Genomic DNA, 23,390 nt, shown 5'->3' on the forward strand with positions numbered 1-23,390 from the left:
CTCTAATACTTGTCCAGTTGACTGGTATCCATATAATGAGTCCTTTTCCCCTTCCCACTACTTTTATATATCACCATGTAATCATTCCTTTATACATATTGGGGGCCATTGAAGGAGTTTGTATACGTATTTTTCTAAAGGCAAACAAATCTCTTTACTGTTTGTTTTTCTATCATTCTCAATATTTTAAACACACCGACATTTTTCACCTTTTTAATGTTTAATTTTTCTCCCGATTCTTTACATTCTAGCAAAAATTCTCAAACTTGTCCCCCATCTCAGTGTTACTCATTTAAAATTGTTGGGTCGACTGTGATTATTATTTTGCTGTTTACATTGCATATTTTAACTTTTTGTAATTGGATTTTCCAGTGTCTTTATTATCTTATTTAACTCCTTTTATTTCTACTTTTCAGCTGTAATCTTTATTATTTCGGTCTGTTTCTTGTTTTATTTTGTTGTCTTAGTTTCTGGCATCCATATTTTTTGAATTTTATTTATATGACAGAGCAGGTGCTGTCTGAATTATTTTTCAGAGTGCTTTGATCTCTATATTTTTTGCCAACAAATATTTTATAGGAGTTTATATCTTCTGTTTAATCAAACCTTTGCTTTTAAACTCACTGTGGAGATTCTCCTTGTTCTGCTATTTTCCTGAATGCTATTAGAATCATTATCTTACATGATGATTGGAGGGCTATTGTACATGATTTGAACCAACTTTCTGGTATTCTTAAAGCTTTCATTTAGTGGACCTCTAAGCCTGCATTGATTTTTCCTGGTTTTGCTATTTGGTCATGGTCCTGGGAGAAGCCGAGTTTACTCCTGGGTAATCTGAAGCGTGCTGTGGTTCTTCCCTCATGGCTGTCATGTTTCTTCTAGGGCTCTCCTGAATTCACTTGCCTTGATATAAAAGGACTCCTCTCCACTTCTGCTCTGCAGTCTGATTTCATTGCCTGGATTATAATCTCATGACAGCTCTGGGTGCCCCAGAAAGTAGCCCCCAATAGTGTGTGTGCTGGAGTGGGGTTGGGGGGTTGCAGCATAGCCTTTTCCCCACACCCCCGGGTGGCTTGGGCTAAGTTTTTGGTGGGCAGAGGGCCACCACCTATCACATTGTTTCCCTAGCTGGGTTTTCCTCTGGCCTTCATCTGAGCTTTGCCTAGTGGATATCCTGGTGGCAGGAGAATGTTGACTGAGAGCCTAATTTTCTGTGCTATTAAAAATTTGTGTTCCTTTTGTGTGTGTGTTTTTACCATGATGGTAAAGGACTGCAAATTCAACATCACTGTTTTTCTCGTCCTGTAACCTTTTTTGTTCTTCTTCTTTTTTTTTAAAACCACATTTAAAGCAAACTTAGTAAAACAGAGAACACAACGAAGGTATTATAGAGCAGTGCTGTAAAGCACAGAATTATAGTAACATGCTTCCCCCGCTTACTTCAGACCCAGCTGTGAACTATCCTCCCTTACTCTGGGACCTTGAATGTCTGCATTTCTTTTTTCTATGCCCCTTATTTCCTGTACCTTTCCACAGAGTGGCATAAATAAAAGCAAGCAACAACTTCTTTCTGAAGAAATCAAAATGCTTTATGGTGATTTCTAAGACCTAAAGGCTTACATAGGATTGAGTGGAAACAGCTCAGACTTTGAAGACTGTAGACCGCTGGAGTAGGGGAACCATGAGAAGAGCAAACGTCCAATTTTGTCTACCAGTAAAGGGGAGCAGACAAAGGATGACAGGACCAGAAGATGATAGACTACTTGGATAGAGGATTGATCATCCTGGGAGCTAGCAATACGGCTACTAATCACGATCCTGAGTCCCCAAAGAAGAGACACACAGATGGAAACTCACCTCCTCCTCTGCTGCAGCCACCATAACCTTTGCCTGTTGGGATGCTTAAGGCAGGCCCTCATAAGACTGGGGCTTGAGCCAGTAAGAGCTTTTGGATCTCAAAACAGAAGGGACTGTTAGAAATAGGATATGCACATAAAAAACTGGCATTAGCAGTTGCCTCTACCTTTGCATGTATATGTCTTTTTTTCTTTGAATTCTTAACATGTGCATATATTACTTTCTCACTTAAAGAGAGAAAAACATTAATTTGCATACAGTATAATGCAGTATTAGGAAATTTGAGTGTACATAGGTAACTTTCCTAATGATTTCCTCTGAAGTATCCTTCATTTTGTCTGCAGCACAGTGATAGACTAGATGACTCTTGGGACTGATCCAAGTGTGACATTTCTAAGATGTTCTCCTCTTATAACCACTGCTTCCAGTCTGTGTGTTCTAGTTTTCTGAATTCATGTGATAGTAGGTTCAGGAGGAAATAACATTCATTCTGCTTTCCCCACATGATGCCTTTAGTACACTGGATTGCTCCTCTAGTTTAGATCTGTTTTCCTGAGCAGCAGTGGTCAAGGGACATGGTGGAGAGAAAGGTACTGAGTTCTAAAGAAGAGTGTAAATGATGTCTCTGCAGCATATTCAGATGCCATCAGGAAGCTTCTGTATGTGAGGGGAGCATCAGGAGGGAGGTGTGGAAATCAGCAGCACTTTCTGAAAATGGTGTAGCTTGGGAGGCTGTATTCAACTTAGTTTGGATTTTAAATGAATTAAAATGGATGTGCTTGAGTTATGAGCCTTGCCTCATCAGTGCTATAAAAAGCCCTTTAGCCGGGCTGTAATTTGACTCTCCTCTCTAATGTTACGCAATATTCCTATGGTTACAGAGCCCGAATAAGTGGAAGCTAATCATTAGTTTGCTAAATGTGGTTCATGGAACAGTTCACAACTCCCAGACTTGCCAACTGCTGCTTGTTCAGTTTTGTGTTCACTCTTCTTGGGTAGAAGTTGGTTTCTTCCTTAGAAAAATGTACAGTAACATTTGTCTCACATCCAGGAACCATGCAGGATGGCAGCTCTCCATGTGTCTTAGGATGAGGAGGGAAAGAGGTCATGCAAAGCAGAGGTTTTTGATACATACTCTTCTGCAGGAAAAAGCCATTCAGGGAGTGCAAGATGACAAAGACACGAATTAAAGTGGCAGACATTTTGGATACTGGGAAAATCACATTTTGTGAACTTTTCAGAAATTTGCTGTGACAGGACTCTATGGAATTTACTGTTCTGTGGCCCCAGAAATAAAATTATGCTCTTTAGGTTCTTCCTTGTTTGTTTCATGTGACAAGAAAGACTTCATTTTATTGCTCATGGTCACCTGCAAACATCATACAGGTATTGTGCCTTTGAGAGCCACACGTTTCATGAGCTGGGGGCCCTTTCCTCTCTCATAACCCAGTGTGTGTCAGGGGAACACACGGAGAGCAGCAGATACCACTTGGATTTGTGCCCCTACCTGGTGATGATAGGCTAAATCCTGAGGCCATTCATGAGTATTTGGCCTCTTTCTATTTGGATGAAAGTGGTTTCTTTCCCAGTAAATAGAAAATGTCTTGTGCCCACCCGCGACTTACTTTTTTCCAGCTGAAAGGCTGTTGGCCCTGCAGGAGGAACAGCTTTCTTCATTGATATCCCAGAATTATTCTTGGAGACTGTTCAGAAAGATGCAGTCTGGTGGCTGCCTCCCTTTACCTGGTGCATCATTTAGATCTCTTTGCATCGTAAAAAGACGAAAACCTGACCTCATCTGGCTTAAGGGGAAAAAGGAATTTACTGGCTCATGTGGTAAGAAGGAGAGGCAAATACAAGGGTTCAGGATCCACCATTTCTGCTTATCTCATCTCTGGATTTGTCGGACTTTCAGGCTCTGTGTGGTGGCACCTGGCAGTTACATAACCTCCCAGTGCAAGCCTAGCAAACAGCAAATATCTGTTCCTAACTCCTGGAGAGTTACTCTGATTGGGCAGGCTTAGGTCTTGGGCCATCCCTCATCCAGTCATTAAGTCCAGAGAGATGAACTACTTTTGGCCAGTCTGTCCTGAATCCCATTTTCCACCCCTGGAAAAAGTAGGAAAAGGGTTGCTCTCCTACTCAAAATTGCTATGCAGGGAAAAAAAAAAAAAAAAAAAAAAAGGACTGGGAGCTGGCGGGCAAAGAACTAGTCTTTAGCCAGTATGAGGGAGCTGGATTCTCTGTCCTGTGCCCTGAAAAAGACTCTGTGACCCTCCCACCGGTACGTGTATGACCTGGCCTGCCTCACCAGGGACAGGATGGAGATCTGTGAAGCAATTACACTCCCTAACCCCTGCCTCTTCTTCTCATCTCCTTGTGTGCCACTCAGGAAGATTACAGGAATTACCTCTTCTGATCTTTTATCGTACATGCTTGTTTAAAATATACTGATTTGTTTAAAAGTCCATGCAAGAAGAGACAAAAGAAATTGTCAGAGCTGATAGTTATGGTGGTTCTCATTGCACATTTGAACTTAAAGCAATTTTTAAAAAAATACAAAAGTAATGGAATAAAATGATACCACAGTCCACCACTTTAACCCAACCACTAATTTAGAGTATTTCCTTTCAGCCTTGTTCATATAAAAAGTTCATAGAGAAAGTTTCTCACAAACATATCTTTTTTTTTATTATTTGACATTATATAATGCAGGCATTTTCCATGTTACTTTACAGTCATTGTTGTCATATAAATCAGCGAGGTAATATTCCATCAGGTAGACATACTGTAATTCACTTAATCATTCTTCTATCATTGGACATTTAGGTTGTCTCCTTTTTTTTTTTTCTGCTTTTACAAAGAAGAGTGTATGCTGAGCATATCTGGGGTCTGTAACTTTTGTCCTGCGTTATCTTATTTTCTGAGGATAGACTGTGAGAAATGGGATTACTGGTTCAAAGGGTGTAAACATTTTTAAGACTTTGATACATATTACCAAATTGCTTCTCAAAACTGTTGCATTTATCTCTCCTGCTGCCAGCAGGATAGGAGAGGATCAGTTTCACTACATTCTTGCCAGCAATAGATACTGGGATTTTTACACATTTTCCTAATTTAATAGGTTAAAAAATTCTCGTCGTGTTTTACTTTGCATTTCTTTAGTTACTAGCAAGATTGGATGCCTTTATGTGTGCTTATTTATTAGTTCCATTTTATGCTGTGCTTTATGTATTGTCTTTTCTTCATTTTAGACCCCAAGACTGCTTCTGAGACAGAAACAGATATCTGTGCTGAATGGGAGATAAAGACCATCACTAGTGCTCTGAAGACCTACCTAAGGTAGGGACTTTCCATTTGCAAGGCAGAGTGCCAGCTAGTTATCATGCAATCAGGAAGAAAGCAGTTTTATTTTCAGACTCCGGAGAGCTGTCGGGTGGGTGTTTGAGATGTGGAAACAGCTTCTGTGTGGGTGCGTTTAGCTCAGCTGGTCAAACCAATTGTAAATCATCCATAGTTGATGGGTTGCCTTTGTGCAATGACACCATGACTGATTTAGGAAACTTTGTTCTATATGAGAAGTATTGTGATAATTAGCCTTGAACAGACCCTACAATGGGGTCTTCCCCAAAGTCCCTGAATAATCTGTTAAGAACACAAGGAATCATAAATCATATTCAGTTAAGAATGCATGATTACATACCCTATGTATTTTGATAGTTTCATACTTTACACAGAGTACACTGCTGACAGTGGTTCTTAAAAATGAGAATGTAATGGAACTCCTTTTTGACTCCTTCCCTTAGATTGGACAATATTATCTCCCTGGAGATACTATTTTCCTTGTATCATTTATAAATGATATTACTGAACCCTCTTTATACCTCCTCTCATTATTAAGGGTTGGGTTATTGACCAGCTGCCTGCATCTTAGTTTCATGAGTAAACCAAAGTATTTATGCTGGACTTGAAAGACAGGAATACCATAGTTCTTCTTACAGAAAAAGGTGGGTCCTAGTCTTTTTTTTTTTTTTTTTTTGAGACGGAGTCTCGCTCTGTTGCCCAGGCTGGAGTGCAGTGGCCAGATCTCAGCTCACTGCAAGCTCCGCCTCCCGGGTTTACGCCATTCTCCTGCCTCAGCCTCCCGAGTAGCTGGGACTACAGGCGCCCACAACCATGCCCAGCTAGGTTTTTGTATTTTTTTTTTAGTAGAGACGGGGTTTCACAGTGTTAGCCAGGATGGTCTCGATCTCCTGACCTTGTGATCCGCCCGTCTCGGCCTCCCAAAGTGCTGGGATTACAGACTTGAGCCACTGTGCCCAGCCGGGACCTAGTCTTAAAAGGAGAGGAGAATGGTCATCAGAAATAGCATAAGTCTTTGTGCAGATATTTTGAAGATGCAGTTGGCTGGAAAGCAAAGGAAGGAGGCCACAGAAAAGGAATTGCTGTTGTAGATTTTATTGGCTATTGGGTAATTAGAGTCAAGAGTAAGACATAATGTGTAAACTAAAACTAGGAGTCGAATTAAGGGACCCAATGAGAATAAAATCTGAGCCAAGAATAATGTATAGTCCTATCGAGAAGTTTCTTATTTGAACTATCAGAAAAAAACTCAAGTTTATGGTTAAACATACTCATACCCTAGCAGGTAAAATTTGTTTATATCATACATAATGTTAGGGGTTCTAGCCCTTTAGAATTCTGGAGCAATATTCCATAGGGAATTCACCACCAAAACACCTACAAAAGTCTTTTATAGTGTTTCTAGATGAATTGATTCTAACAACAAGCCTCTGGGAAGATTAAGAATTGCAAATATGTAGTTAGTTGCGTGTTTCTCAGACACATCTTAAAATGTTATTGTTGATAGGTGAGTCACTGACTGAAAAGGAAATCTCTTATTTTGTGTTAGACTCTTGCATTAGCACTATTTTAGTGTTGACAATGAAACATAGTTGTATCTATTCCTCTGAAAAAGAGAGAGAATAAAAATTTTGGATGAAATCTCTGAACTCTTGCAATAGGGAAACTGCATTGTTACTGTTTCCCTGTGATCTTTGTCTTTGAGAAATGTAATACAGTTTGTCAGTCTCTAGGCTGCTATTTAGAGAAAATATGATTATTCTTATTATTAAGCTGATTGGCCTGTCTCCTTTCACTCCAGAATGCTTCCAGGACCACTCATGATGTACCAGTTTCAAAGAAGTTTCATCAAAGCAGCAAGTAAGTCTTTTTTGTCTCAGTTTTAAGGGGAAGGGAATAGATTTTTCTATTTCAAAGAAGAGTCAGTATCCCAAAATAACATTACCTAACCCTTCATATTCTGCATGTAAACTGGCCACATAACATACTCATGAGATTCTAACACAGAATAAAAATGAAACCAAATAGGGATTGCTAAGGGCCTTTCTACCACATTGAAATTACAGCAGAGAGAATCTTCAGAAGTCTTTTTTTTTTTTTTTTTTTTGTTTAGGGGAGGAGGATGTTGGAGGGATAGAGAAAAACAAGTTTGCCTTTCTAGTTTTGATTATTGGAGTTCTAACTTCTTAGGTTTTTTCCAGCCTTTGAGTAGCATTTTGCAGAATGAATCAGACATTGCACATTACCTAAATTGAGCATTGGAAATGTTTCCCTGAATATGACACCATTTATATAACTTCACAGTCCTCTTTTCCATTATGTCTTCCATTTACAGCTTCTGATCATTCTTCAGCTATATCATCCAGGTCCCTGGTGTCATATTACTGGTATTAAAATACATAGGGATTAGGTGCAAGCTACTCTAAGTATACTGGAATCTCTGGCTACATGGGTCAGGCCTCTTGTAAAGAGGCAGAAAGATTCTGTATCAGATTTAAATCCAGCATGAATCTTCACAGTATTATTATGTCGATAACTTGTGCCTCTCTTGGGTTCCTTTCAGCCTTTAAAATATATTTACTCTGGTAGCTACTACTGGCCTAATTTAGTAGTACCTAATGTTCTGGTGTCCTTATCTACTCATAGTTGTCCCCTTAAAACAGGAAGGAGAAAGCTAGGAGCAAAGATGGTGTTTATGTCATTTCTTTCTAGAGAAATTACAAACCCATAGCGACCATTCTCTACTTAAACCTCACATCAGTTCTATAAATAGGTGTGATGAACACCATCAATCTATTTGCCAGAGTAAGAAAGCCACTTACCCAGGTTCAACCAAGAGAATGTGACAAGCCGTGATTTAGGTTACAAGTTGGCAGAAAGACTTGAATATTTTGTCTGCCATTACTTTCTTTCTAGCAGGCTGGTTGTCATACGTGACTTGAGGATACTGGACATTTTCCTTTGATTTCTTTGATGCCGTCTTGAGATGTTATTTTGATATTTGAAACCCTTGCAATGTTATTCATGTAAGATTTGTTTATCACTTTACAAGTGCATAAAGTTCCTTACTTCCTTGAAATGAAGTCTTCCCTTTAGGGAGCCAGCTACTCCTGAGTTTGTTCTCAGGAGCAGCTCTGAGTGTGCAGTTGACTGGCTCCGTTTCATCACATCATCACCTTGGTTTGGATTTTTTGATGACGGTTTTTTTTGGCAACCCTGTTCCAGAAAGCACCATTAAAAGGACTTCCAGATCTAGTCATGCTGGCCATGCAGTATGCACACAAGACAAGATTGTAAATCTTTGAGAAATCCTTGGTCTGTTAGTGCCCATCCTTTGGTTTCCCTTGATTTTTCATTCTTAAAGTTGTTTAGCTGTGACACTGATAAAATATTATCTCCCTCCTTCCTTGGCAGAACTGGAGAACCAGGAGTCTCGGGTCTCTGAAATCCACAGCCTTGTTCATCGGCTCCCAGAAAAAAATCGGCAGATGTTACAGCTGCTCATGAACCACTTGGCGAAGTAGGTTTAAGACCAATTACTAGCCCTTTTCTTACCCCTGAAAGTTCTTATCTTAGCAGTGAAGCTGATCTCAGTTCTGCTTTTGTTTCTCTCTCCCACTATTGCATCAGGTATGCTGGAGGCTTAGGAAAGAAATGTGTGAAATGTTAATTGCAGTGGAGAACAGCAGCAAATGCCAGATGGCCTTCCCAGAGGATGCTGGGGAAGTGCTCATTTCATCCAGGCCACGAAGCCGAGTTTTCAGGGGGATTTTGCCTGTGATGATCAAGGGCAAACTGGAGTGTGTTGTCCATGATACCAGGTTGCCACACAGAATTTTGTGGGATTATAAGTTCTTATGCTCATCAAGAACAAACAAAAATATGTTATGGGTTTACAGAATTTGGGTCTTCAGTAAGGAGGCCTGGATTCTAGAGCTGACTCTGTTATTAACCTGCTGCTTAACCAGCCCTGAACAAACCAGTGAACTTTCTATTCCTTAGTTTCCCCATTCTGTCTAATGTGGATAATAGACTCCCCTTTTTCGGCAAGGATCATTGATTTTTGAAGTTACATGCATTAAAGCCTTTGAAGAAGTATAAAGAGTAAAGGAATTGTTTTCAGCAAATACTCGCTTGTCCTCTGAGATAATCAAAGCATTCAGTCGGGACCTGATTTTCTGCTAGGAGCATTTACAGTCTTGGAATGGTTTTGAATATTTGTGTATTTACTGTTCCTTGACCCGTTTACAAGTGGCATTTCTGACTTCCCGTGCTGCATTCATCACTACTTGTGTGTGTGTTCTAACCTTCCATTGACTTTGGTGGTATGTTCTTGATTGCAGACTGGAGCAAAAGAAAAGAATGAGAGCATAACAGTTAACCTAAATTATTAAACCCTACATTCTACTGAACTGACATGTTATAAATTTGGCCTTTATAGTCCACACTTTGCTATGCCATTAGGGTATTTCTTTGGGATAAGTTGATATTCTTCTGAGTGAGATTGTAATGGTTAGTTTTCATCTTTCTGTCAAGCACTTGATATTGCCTTTGGAAAAAAGAGTGATATATATCATGAAGATTTCAACCATGTCCTCATTTCCATCAAGAAGCAAGAGTATTTTGTGTGTTGTTGGAAAGCAATTTGGCAAAGCCACGGTTGCTCCATTATTGACCAATTTTTTTTCTTGGCTTCCCATATCAGAGCTGCTTGTTCAGGAGTACTTAGGAAGCATAGCAGATAACATGCAAGTTTCCAGGATAATGCCCTAAAGGTGTCAAAGAATCCTGATGAAGCATGTTTAAAATAATGGGAACTGGGCTTTAAAAAGTAACTCCAGATGCTCTGAGATGACAGTTTAGTACCGGTTCCACACAACCTAGAGTCAGGCGTTTGTTAAGCAGAGAAGCTGGTTTAGATCTTAGTTGCAAAACTTTGCACACTTGAAGGACAAACACCAAGACACAGGAGGTTCCAGGTGCACCCTCCAGCCTAGTATGTGTGGGGAAGCTCATGACTGCTTCATGGCCATTGGGTCTTAAAGAGGCCTTCAGGCCTGTGGAAAGCAGCTGGAGAAGGGTTAGGAAACATCTGAAAGCCATGGGCCTTTTCAAGCTGTGCAATTGGAAGGAGCTTAACTGAACCGAGAGAGACCAAAAGTGAAGGGTGACCCAGCAGAGCCAGTGCTGCATTTCTCCTACTTTTAAATTTCCTTTAGGATTGTTAGGAGTCTTTAAAGAAGAAGAAAAAAAGATTTAAAAAACAAAACCAAACCCTTAAGGTAGGTCTTGAACAGTTGAACTTGTTCATCTCCTGGTTGGATGACTCACTTTCTCTTCCTTTTTCCACTCTTTCCCCCTTCAATCCCATTACATTCAGTCCATCCTTGTTACTAACCTAAGAGTTATAAACTGGAATTTGCAAATCACAGTTGTGACCTTACACTTTTTTGTTTTTTTGGCCGTCTAACCAATTTAAAGCAATTTTCTTGCTGGAGTTGTTTACTTCATAGCATTTCTTGAGCATTATGTCTTATCTTTGAAACTTGAGAATGATTTTCTGTGGTTTTATGGCATTTCTTGTTCATTTAATTATCAAGAAATCTACCTATAGACAAGCTCTCATGCTGTAATGTGAGTTGGTTATCGCTAGTATTAGACTATAGCAGACTTAAATTCTTAGTGTGCTGTGTTCTTGGTCTCCCAAGCCTCTATATTTAAAATGTCCCTGTGGAGAAGGATATGAATGAGCAGTGTTGAATCCAGTAAAGAGTATTTATTTAGGTCTGAAAGAATTCTTTGGCATCCAGAGGAGTTCTAAGATTCCACTTAAACTTTATATTCTCATTTACAGCACTGTCCTTATTTTAAAATCAAGCGGTAAGGGAAAGTTAACTTGGGACAAGAAGTTTGTCTAATTCCAGTTTTCTCAGGTTTAGACTTACCCTAGGCTACGCCTGAGCTATTGTTCCTCTGGGCTACTTACTTAATGGTCAGCTTCCTTCCTAAGTTTTGGTTTCAGGGCTGATTCTGCTGGAAAACTGGTGTTTACTTCTCTCATTACCTACTGTTTGCCTTGTGCATCTCAGAATTCTGGTTCAAAGGCAAGACATTTTGTATTGTATATTTTTTAAAGTACTCTTTCGAAACATTTTCCAAAATTGATTTCCCTTAGCCACAGAGGGAGAATTAAGGCATTTTTTATTAAATCCCAGCTAAAAATTCATGCAGAGGCGGGGAAAAAGTCTTGGGTCGGGGGAAGGATAAAAACTCCAAACCTCTAAAGCAAATGATTACCAGGGCACATCCAAATCATAGAGATGTTGGATTTGTTTCAGACCTCAGAGGGAACATAAAAATTATAGGCAACCATGCACATATTTTTGTAGTTTCAGCTTAAATCTACTATGATAATTAGATGTTTTCTGTTTGGATCTTGGAATCTAGTATACAGTCTGGAGTCATGTGCCTCAAAGGATGGTTAGAATCACCCGGGGTGCTTGTTTACATTGATTGACATTTCTGGGCTCTGTGGGTCTACTCAGTCAGGCTCTCTGCCTGGGAATCTGCATTTCTGATTTATTTCCCAGGTAATTATTATGTGAACAGTGATCTAAGAACCACTGGCTCAGAGAATGGGCCATACGCAAGGATTTTCTAGGAGAGAGAAATGGTATTGAGAGGAATATGGATTGGGATGTAGGTGAATATTAGAAAGAAGAAGCTCAAAGCAGTGAATTCAAAAGGGAGATTTTATTGTCATGATTAAATTAGCTTTTAAAAATCCAGTTTTGACTTTCCAAGTCTTTGCAGTTTGACTTTGCATTGAGTTTTCAACAAATGTTTTTGTTTTAAAATCACGCAAAAGGCATTTTTACTTAAGAAAAAAAATCATTCCCAGCTAGCTGTGGATCCTTGTGCCAATTCTTCTACCTCTTTGAGCCTCAGTTTTCTTTCTCCTCCATTTGTATAATTCTGTTATTTTTATCAGGTGGAGCAGGACACAAGAAAAATATCCCACTCTTATAATCGTAAGAGGAAATAAGAGTAGATGAGTAAAAAAGACTAATTTCATGGTAATTTCCTAATGTTTACATATTATGGCTCCAAGTATGTTGTATATCCCCACACATACCATTCGTAGTGGCTCATGTGGATTTATTACAGTGTATGCAGTGAGGAAGGATTTCAAAGAACCCTTCATACATCAGGAGTAGATATTAAAAATACCTTTTCACAGCTGGTTTTCCCAAAATACTTATTGAGAAATAAACCTTAGTCTCTTTCCTTTTTTGGAGCAACTGTTCCTTTGTTGCAGGGGTGTTGGAGAGGCAGAAGACTGTTTTGCTTCCCCAGAGAGATATGGTATCATTTAGGATGCTTTGGGCTGCAAGAAACAGAAGATCCAATTCAAAATGGCTTAAACAATAAGGAGATCTGTTGTGTCATGACACAGAATCTGTCCTGAGAGTTGGTTAGTTTCTCAGCTCATGAAGGACTCAAGCTATTTCCATGTTCCTGCTCAGTCAGCATCTTGTGTTGGCTAGCTCCTTGCAGAGTCCCAGTGTACTGCATTGTGTCCTTGCATGTCAGTGCTTGTCCAGAAGCAGAAAAGGCATTATTTCTTCTCTGAGTCCCTTTTTAAGAGCTAGGATGATACTTTTCCCAGACATCCTCCAGCACACTTTATGTCACATCTCATTGGTCCAGAGCAGTCACTGGAGACCACCATGATTATTTTCCATCCAACAGGATTTATCTGAGCCACTTGTGGAAGGATTGGATATCAGAATAAAGGCAGAGCTTTGACAGAATAAAGACAGCCCACGGTGTCTGCGGCAAGTAGTCTTGGTAAATCACATTCATCAGAGAGTATTAAGTCTCTTGCATGGTGTACTAACACAATCAAGATATATGGGACAAAAAGACCAATTTTGGGAGGAGAGATGAGTACATCTGCAATGTGGGCACATAGGCCCTAAATTACAAGATTTTAGGGGGTGGGAGGTAAGAGAGGGTAATAAAGATAGCAAAATTGACTTTACTCCATTACCACTTGCTGATTCCCTATTTGTTCTTTTCATTACCCAATTTTCTAATGTTTATTTTGATCATCTGTTATATGTTGTGACTTTCCAAAATGGACAAAATTCTGTAGATCACTGGGATTATAAAGGAATATTGTGGGGAAAATACTTGGCATACAAGTGAGACCTTATCAAAATATGTAGACTCTGTTGGCAGAAGTTACCAAGGATTGAGCACATTGTAGCTTGGGTTTTTTTTGTTGTTGTTGTTCCTGTGACTTGAGTCTGAGTACTTCCAGGCATCCCTGCAAATCAAAAAGGATGTATTCATATTTCTTTAATGATCTAGAAACAGTGAATTGGGTTCATGTACAAATGCTTGTGGTTATTAAAAAAAAAAAAAAGTCTTGCCAGGCATTGGCACCAAGGAGGATGAGCCCTAGCGGTTCAGTAGCATTCCTTGAAGTTCTTAAGAAGGGTTCAAAATAAAAGGAAGTGAACATTAAGACAACATAAACACGTTGTCTTTATGTTCTAATACTCTAATATTTCTTCTTTCTCCATCCCGTCAGAAGATAAGATTTAACTCACCGATGAACTGTTAAACATGAGAAGAACTAGTTATTCCTTTGCCATCAAGACTAGTCCAAATAAAATAGCCGTAGAATTTTACAAAACACATTTAAAGAAAACAGTATTTTGAGATAATGGCTTTCTAAGATGGAAAGCTCCTGTGAGTTTCTCTGGCTGCCTTCCCTCAGCCATACACCTTGGCTCTGGAACCTTTGTTCTCTCTAGTAACCACTGAATACCGCAGTGCTGCCAGTGCAGGATTGCTTGGCCGCTGGGCCACTGGTGGTATGGCCTGATACCCCCACGCAGCCACATTGACCCCATTCTCCAGTCCCATCAGGCTTTTTCCTCGCTGACTCCCACCAGGAACTCGGAGTTCTAGTGATTCCAACCCTTTTCTATCTCTTGAATCTGTCTACTTTTCTGTGTCTCCATCAGTACTCCTGTAGTCCAAGCTGCCATTGTGTCTTTCCCAGTCTGCTTGCGAAGGCCTCCTCCCTGTTGCTCTGGCTGGTGGAGCTCTGGCTCCCCTCCAGTCCGCAGAGTGCATGTTGTGCTTCCAGGGAACTTTGAAAACTGCAAATCTCAGCATGTGATTCCCCTGCTTAAAAAAAACTTCAAAGGCAGCTTCCCCATTGCTCTTAAGATAAAACCCTGGAAATGGCCTCCAAAGCCCTGTCTGGACCAGACGTTTCTGGAATTTGCAGTTTCATCTTGTGTCTGTTTCTCATGATCACCATCCTGTCCCTACTGCATGGCACACAGTAGACACTCATGAATATTTGTTGGGCAAACGCATGAAGAGTCTCTTGACCGCTTCTCAAATACCCACCTACTGCTCCATCTTTTTACCTTTTGCAATTCATTTTCTCCTGTCTGGAGTGGCCCCTCCCCAGCCTCTGCCTGCCAAAGGCTACCTCATTCTTCTAACATCAGCTCAAATGTCACTGCCAACAAGAATCCTTCCTGCCACAAGTGCCCTCTTGCTTTCCTGAGCTTCCACAGCCTTTGCTTGTTCCTCTCTTTTAGCATGTATCACATTCCACCTGGTGGGACAGTTTGCCCAGATGTGTATCTCTCCCTCCTGTGACATCTTAAGCTCCCAGGGGATGGGCAGTCTGTCTCCCTTGTCTTTGTTTCTTACCTAGAAGTTGCAAATGAAGCCCATGGCCAGAGCAGCCCACACATGTGTTTGGTGGTGTTGGTGTCCTACACAGTACTGTTTTGAAACTTTGAACAGGTTTCCAACATCTTTAAAGAGGGCGATTTTACTTGAAAAATTTGTATCTCCCTGCTAACAGTTGACTGGGGCTGAGTAGAAGCCACACCCTATCCCCCAGGGTGTGCGTTCTCCAGTTTGCCTTAGTTCCTAACAGTCCCTGTGGTCTCTTGCTCCCGGCCTACTTCTTTCAGGTCTCCTACCTGCCTGGCCGTGTTGTAGGCATTTGGGTTTTCAATCCTTGCCTACCTATTGGCTTATGCCAAAAGAGGAGCTCGATATTTGATGAATCACATAAATGAGCAAGCAGAAATGGGCTAAGGGAGTTACTTCCTTGACTGGCTCTTTTTTTTTTTTTTTTCTTTCCTGAAAGATTTATTATTTCTGATAGATGGGAGGTCCGTGAAAGAAGTGAGTGATACCGCTTCCCGGCCTATTTATGGGTATGGAGCAGGAAGAAGAGTGCATTTTTTTTAAAGGCTAAGAATGGGATTCTCAAAGGACCTTCTCCAGCTATTTTTGGCAGAGTCAAAGGAAAATCTATTTAAAGGGACATTGCGCAGAGCACAACGACATATTTTAAAGCAAACAGGCAACTTAGCACTTTAAATTAATGGAAATACAGAGGGAGAAATTAGAGCTCAGCATTATTTAGCCTCACCGCCAGACCTTTGCTTACTTTCAACCCAAGAATTTCTCTGTTCTGTGGCTTCGTAGCGTTTAGAGATAGGAGAAAGAAAGATATCAGTTCAGTTTAAACTTTTTGCCTTAAAAAACCCAACAAAATTTCTGAATTCAAGGAACTAAATCTTTCCCATTACACGTAACACCCATTCTGAAAGGGGAAATGCTTGACTTCAAGCTGTTAATGTTCAGCAGTCTTAGAGCTCCTTTGATTTGGGTCTCTTGTTTGTTTTGAGTTGTTCCACTTATGTTTGCATTTATTTTCTCAATAAATTTCCTGTTTTCTGATTCATCTCTTCCTTTTCTGAGTCCACGGAATCCCCTCCCAAATTAAGGGAGGAGTGGGAGGAAGACACTCTGTTTTTCTTTCTTTCTTGGTGCCGCCTTTCATTTCGGGAGTATTATAAAAGTGAGAGTGTCAGAAAACATGAAGATGACTCAGTTTCTTCCTTGCTAATCCTTAGCAGAGCTTAGATTTCTTATACATTGGCCTTGGGAGCATGTTCTTCATGAAATGCCTCTCTTTTTGGCTGAGTGGTGGTGTATAAATTGATTCGCTCACACTGTTTTGGGTACTGGAGTCCTCTCTTGCTGCATCCTCTTTGAATTGCGTTATGAGTGTTATCTGTGATACTTATGTTCTTATATTGACTGGTTTCTCACCAGCTCTTCAGAACAATTGTGGCTCAAATGTGGCAGCTGGCAGACTTCTACGGATGTGAAGTTAATCTGTAGGACACAAGAGCACAGTGGTTAAGAGAGAACATTCTGTAGCCAAACTGCCTGATTTTGATCTCATCTCTTATGTAACCTTGCATTTGAATTATTTCTCTATGCCTGAGTTTCCTCATCTGAAAAAGATGATAATAATCGTATCAGAAAGTTTTAACTTAGCACATCAGGTTTTCTTGGCTTCTCCTGTTTGTATTGCAGCCACCACTGAGATGACCACTTCTGTGTGGGTTCCGCCACCCTTCCTGCAAGGGCAGCCTGGTAGCCTGGAGCCTCATGCCCGCGTTTCTTACCTCCCACCCTAGGGAGGCGTGACACAAAATGACATTCACACACAGATACGCTGGGACAAGGGGAAGTTAAAACACTCTGAGGGGAAAACCTTTGGTCGGTGGGAGAAGGGAGCTGAGTATCCCAGAAGCAGTTGTTAAACAGCCTCTTTGAAGATGGTCTCAAGAGATTGAGCAATTGTGTTAGTGCTTGAACCAGGTGGGGTCTAGCTTCTCTTCTCTGCCTCATTCCCCCAAGAATCCCCTGGTAAAGTGGTGTCAGGTAAGCCTTTATGTACTCATGCACCACATAACAACGTGTCTATCAACAATGAACCACGTATATAGCAGTGGTCCCTTAAGATTATATTATGTTTTTACTCTACCTTTTCTATGTTTAACTATGTTTAGATGCACAAATACTTTGCATTGTGTCACAGTTACCTACAGTATTCAGTACAAACATGCTGTGCAGGTTTGTAGCCAAGGAGCAATAGGCTATACCATAGAGCCTAGGTGTGCAGCAGGCTCGACCATCTATCTGGGTTTGTGCAAATGCACTCTGTGATGTTCACATAGCAATGAAATCGCCTAACAACATATTTCTCAGCATATCGCCATTGTTAAGCAATGCGTGACTGTACTTCAAGTCTCTTCCTTCTGGAAAACCTAAAGTAATACAATAATAGTGCCCACCCTTTTAGAGTTGTGCAGATTAAATTAATCTACACAAAGTTCTTAGAAGAGTGCCTGGCATGTAGTATCCCTTCCATAAATGTTAATTTCTACAATCTGTTGGAGAAATCAGGGAGCGGGATAAAGAACATGATAGAGCTGGCTTCAGGGTATGGGAAATTGGAGCAATTGTTAAAACCAAAATAAGTCGTCCTTGCTGACTAGATGGGGCTTTCTTCATAGTTTTGTTATTGGCAAGCAAAACCCTTAGGGCTGGATGCTGAAAACATAGCACACACAGCTCTTGTCCACTTGGGAGATTTCTGTGTGTGCATGTGTTTGTTTTTGCCTTGCTTGTGGTTTCTTGGCAGTTTGTGTGCATTTGGCCCAACGGGCTGAGCATCTCTCCTTTCCTAGCAAAAGATGAGCCAGCACAGGGCCAGCTGGGAGAAAGAGCTGTTCATATCTGGTTTCAGGTCCTACCTTATTGCAGGTCTCACACTTCCCTGTGAATATCAAGGCTCTTCATGATTCAAATGCTCTGTGGAGTGGTGCACCTGTTTGAAGGAACAAGCTGTGTGGGGCTGATTTCCATGGAGGTTACCTCCCCCTCCCCCTCCCCTGCCCTCTCCCCTCCCACTTCTGCTTCCTGGTGTCGCAAGGCTGATTTCATCTCCGAAGCAGCTGTCTTTGCTAGAATTTAATAACTGTTAATTTCCTGGAGGGGGATGGCACGTTGTATCATGAAGACTCATCTTTGTCTGCATGGTCTGGAAATTTCCACTCATCTTTGTGATCTTTGAGATGTTTCTCTTTGTGGGAGAGTCTGACTTTCCTTCTGTTTTACTCAGTTTGCCCTCTCAGATGCCATTCCCAGGTTAAACATGACCATCTACTGTGAAAACGGCCCCCTTGACCTTCCAGTTTCCCCCGGGAGCAGTCTTCACATGGATTTCCTTCCCCGAGTTACTGAAATCTGTTTGAAGTATTAATCTATACTCTAAAGAAGGTCATGCCTATATTCAGCTTCATTCTGTCTTGGTAGATATTTTTTCACTTTTGCAGTTTCACTCAAAGAAAGGGCTTGAAGAAAAGTTCAGGGGGTTTGAATTTTGGTATCTGTCTTTTCTGCTTCCACACATGCACAGGAATGTTTTTCTTCCAGCAGTTTAGCATCCTGATTTATTTCGTGTTTCCAATTTGGTATTATAAGTCACTATTCTTGATTCTCTTCAGTAGGCGGTAGAGGAACCCAAAATGTTGGGTCTTGTTGGTATATTGCAAGCAGGTCTTGCTATGTACTTGGTGGTGCCTAGAATTGGGTAGAATAGGATCACTATTTTATTAAAGTCAGATATTCCATGAGAAAATGGGGGCACTCTAGGCCTCAAAAAACAGTTTGTATATTAGTTCTTTGGCTGTAAGCAGCATATGTCAACTGTGGCTAATTTAAAAAATAAAAATGGCCCAAGAGCAGTGGTGCACGCCTGTAATTCTAGCACTTGGGGAGGCCAAAGCAGGCAGATCACTTGAGGCCAGGAGTTCGATACCAGCCTGGTCAACATGGTGAAACCCCATCTCTACTAAAAATACAAAAATTACCCGGGTGTGGTGGCACTTACCTGTAGTCCCAGCTACTTGGGAGGCTGAGGTACGACGATCGCTTGAGCCCAGGGAGGCAGAGGTTGCAGTGAGCCAAGACTGTGCCACTACACTTTAGCCTGGGTGAGAGAGAAAGACCCTGTCTCAAAAAATAAAATAAAAAATAAATAAAAGGAATAAAGTTTATTGAAAGGCTCCTGGGTCAATCACGTAATGGAAAGTAGAACTGAACCATCAGACATCGCAAAGCAACCTCAAGGGCCCTTGTGGTACCTGGCATCCTACTACGTTTCCCTAGGCCATTTCTTCTTCTCTTCTAGATGATCATCTCAGATGTTGCGTTTCATTCCACAGAGAAAATAGATACAATCAGAAGAGAACTTCTACAAGCCACCACCACAATATCCACACCTGTACCCATGTTTCTACCATTTCTCCTGTGTGACAGGGGAACCCAATGCTCCTACCTAAAGGCATTCCCTTCCTGGGACACTAGAGCCGATTGATTCCCTGTTGGATCTGTAAGGACTTGGGTGCTTCAGTAGTTTCTCCCTCTGTCTTCTGTGTCATTAACGTTTCTGTCTCTACTAAATCTTTCCCATCAGCACATAAGCATGTTGTAATTTCTGCAGTCCTTTGAAACGTAAAAAAGGAAAAAGCAACAACTACAAATAATCTTTCTCAATCCCATATCCGCTTCTAGGTACTATTCCATTTTTCTGTTCTCTTCCTAGAAGAACTCAAATAGTTGTCTGTGCTTGCTGTTCCCAAATCCTCTCTTCCCACTCATTCTTTCTTGAACCTCAGGCTTTTATGCACACTAGTCCACTGAAATGCCTCATAACAGTATTGCTGATGACTTCAGGTTGCTGAATCAATTTCAGTCTTCCCTTTCTTAATTGTTCTGAAGGATTTAACACAGATTCCCACTCTCTCCTCCTTGATAAGCTTTCTTCACTTGGCTTCCAGGACACCATACTCTCCTGGTTTTCCCCCTGCCTCCTTGACTTCTGCTTCTCAGTCCTGTTTGCTGTGCCCCAGCACTCTGTCCTTCAGGCCTCAGTCCTCATCTCCCCTCCTGCCATCCTCTCTCCTCCCCAGTGAGGTCTTCCTCGATTGTTTTAAGATTGCAATCTCCAGCCCTTTCATTCCCTACCTACTAGAATTGCTTAATTTTTTTCCATAACACATGTCAGTATCTAATATACTATATATTTGATTTGTTTACTCATTGTTGTTTTCTTCTCCCTGAAATGTAAGCTCCACAAGGTTGGCAACTGCTGTCTGCTTTATATTACTGTAGCCTTAGCAACTGGATCAGTGCCTTGCACATAGTAAGAGGTACTCAATAAATATTTGTTGAATAAATGAATGAATGGAAAATATCCGGGTAACTCATGGGTAGCCCTTTTCAGGCACTACCTTTACGATGTCTCAGTTCCAACTATCCTTGTCCTCTTGTGAAACTACTGCAGGTTAACATTTCTAGTAAAGAGAATTGTAATGGTCTCTCCTGAGCAAGGTCCCCACATCTGTGGTAAGGCGCTAGTTGGGGACTTACCTGTCTTTCTTGGTTGGACCACATGTAATGGGAGAAAGACATTCAACTGGAAATTTGCCAAGGAAAAATTGGATGCCATCATTCAAAAGATACCAAACAAGTAAAAATGTCAGCTGTTTATAGGAGTCGTGCTTGCTGAAATTCAGTTTTTTGCCTTAGAGAATTCCTGTTTTATATTAGAAGTTTCAGGTCTTGGTACAAATTTTAACTCTGTGATGGATCTTGTAAGTGCCTCAATAGCCCTATTATCCATCATTATGTGGAAGATAAGACCATCATCATAATAAATACAAAACAACAAACAGCATTCAGATATTTTCCTAATACTTGGTTACACAGCTTGGTTCCCCAGAAGCTTGATTCTGTTTTTGCAGGAACTAGGTCTTTCCAAAGGCCTGGCCTCCCTTCACTGCATGTCTTCATATGTCCCCTGGGCCCAGAATTGTCTCCAGTGGTGTTTGGTAGAGTGCCAGTGGTAGCTTCTTGGTTCACCAGTCCTCAGAATCCAGTGCATTTAAACCTCTTTCTTTTAAGTCACCAGGCAAATGGGGGGTTCCCATGTCAAATATGCTGCTCAGCCTAGCTGGTTGGTCAGGTTTTCTTGTTCTCTGTATTAAAAGATAATCTTGCCATTTTGCTACTTTAAGAACTACATTTCCCTTCATAATAGAGCTGCCACTGAAACTGCTTTGCCTGCTACCTAGTTATGAGCTTCCCTTCCAAATGTTGTCTGTCCTACAAGGTCATTCTCCCCAGCCCTAGCCAGATTGTTAATGAAGTGAAGAACACTGGCAAACATGTAGATCATCCCTTCTTTGTTATGTTATTAATGTATAGTGACTCTTGACATAAATAGGCACATACCTAGGCATAAATTTAACCAAGGAGATTGAAAACTATACAAGAGAAACTACAAAACACTGATGACAGAAATTGAAGAGAATACAAACAGATGGAAAGACACCCCATGCTCATGGATCAGAATAATTAACATTAAAATGACAGTACTACCTAAGCAATCTACAGATTCATTGCAATCCCTATAAAAATACCAAGGACAAGCCAGGTGAAGTGGCTTATGCCTATAATTCCAGCACTTTGGGAGGCCAAGATGGATGGATTACCTGAGGTCAGGAGTTTGAGACCAGCCTGGATAACATGGTGAAACCCCGTTTCTACCAAAAATACAAAAATTAGCCGGGCGTGGTGGTGTGCACCTGTAGTCCCAGCTACTCTTGGGAGGCTGAGAGGCAGGAGAATCACTTAAACTGGGGAGGCGGAGGTTGCAGTGAGCCAAGATTGTGCCACTGCACTCCAGCCTGGGCAACAGAGCAAGACTCTATCTCAGGAAAAAAAAAAAAAAAAACAACATTCTTCACAGAAATAGAAATAAAAAGTCCTAAAACTTATATGGGACCACAGAAGACCGTGAATAGCAAAAGCAGTCCTGAGAAAGAACAAAGCTAGAGGTATCATACTACCCGACCTCAAAATATACCACAAAGCTGTAGTAACCAAAGTAGCATGGTACTGGCATAAAAGCAGGCCCATAGACTAATGGAACAGAATAGAGAACCCATAAATTAATCTACATATCTCCAGCCAGTTTATTTTTGACAAAGGTGCCAAGAACACTTACTGGGGAAAGGATAATCTCTTCAATAAATGGTACTGGGAAAACTGGATAATCCACATACAGAAGAATGAAGCTAGACCACCACCTCTCACTCTGTACAAAAATCAACTCAAAATGGATCAAAGTCCTCAATGTAGGACCCAAAACAATGAAACTACTAGACGAAAACATAGGGGAAATGCTTCAGGACATTTTTCTGGGAAAAGATTTTATGAATAACACCTTAAAAGCACAATCAATAGAAGCAAAAATAAATGTGGGCCAGGTGCAGTGGCTCGTGCCTGTAATCCCAGCACTTTGGGAGGCCGAGGTGGGCGGATTGCCTGAGGTCAGGGGTTCAAGACCAGTCTGGCCAATGTGGTGAAACCCCATCACTACTGAAAATACAAAAAAATTAGCCAGGCATGGTGGCATGCCTGTAACCCTAGCCACTCAGGAGACTGAGGCAGGGGAATTGCTTGAACCAGGGAGGTGGAGATTGCAGTGCACTGAGATCACTCCACTGCACTCCAACCTGGGTGACAGAACAAGACTCCATCTCAAAAAACAAACAAACAAACAAATGTGATGTCAGAGTCCCATTGTTAAAAGTCTTCTACACAACAAAGGAAACAATGAAGAGAATGAAAAGAACACCTATAGAATGAGAGAAAATGTTTCCAAACTACTCATCTGATCTATAATATACAAGGAACTCAAACACCTCAACAGGAAAAAAAAAAATCCCAATACAAAATGGGCAAGTGATCTGAACAGGCATTTCTCAAAAGAAGACAGATGGCCATTTTCACAATATTGATTCTTCCTATCCATGAGCATGGTATGTTCTTCCATTTGTTTGTGTCCTCTTTTATTTCACTGAGCAGTGATTTGTAGTTCTCCTTGAAGAGGTCCTTTACATCCCTTGTAAGTTGGATTCCTAGGTATTTTATTCTCTTTGAAGCAATTGTGAATGGAAGTTCATTCATGGTTTGGCTCTCTGTTTGTCTATTACTGGTGTATAAGAATGCTTGTGATTTTTGCACATTAATTTTGTATCCTGAGACTTTGCTGAAGTTGCTTATTAGCTTAAGGAGATTTTGGGCTGAGACAATGGGGTTTTCTAAATATACAATCATGTCATCTGCAAAGAGGGACAATTTGACTTCTTCTTTTCCTAACTGAATACCCTTGATTTCTTTCTCTTGCCTGA

General features: G+C 40.8%; 1 protein-coding gene across 3 annotated transcripts in view; it reads left to right on the plus strand.

Annotated features, from left to right (window-relative positions):
* Positions 1–23,390, plus strand: part of ARHGAP26 (Rho GTPase activating protein 26) — a 460,108-nt gene that overhangs the window by 281,871 nt on the left and 154,847 nt on the right. For all 3 annotated transcript variants that reach the window (XM_025387513.1, XM_025387515.1, XM_025387514.1), the window contains exons 15-17: positions 5,112–5,199; positions 7,022–7,080; positions 8,635–8,740. In XM_025387513.1, the coding sequence (XP_025243298.1) occupies positions 5,112–5,199; positions 7,022–7,080; positions 8,635–8,740 (253 nt within the window). The remainder of the gene's footprint in view (positions 1–5,111; positions 5,200–7,021; positions 7,081–8,634; positions 8,741–23,390) is intronic.

The sequence above is a fragment of the Theropithecus gelada genome, chromosome 6, assembly GCF_003255815.1.
Source record: "Theropithecus gelada isolate Dixy chromosome 6, Tgel_1.0, whole genome shotgun sequence".
NCBI classification, from domain to species: Eukaryota; Metazoa; Chordata; class Mammalia; order Primates; family Cercopithecidae; genus Theropithecus; species Theropithecus gelada.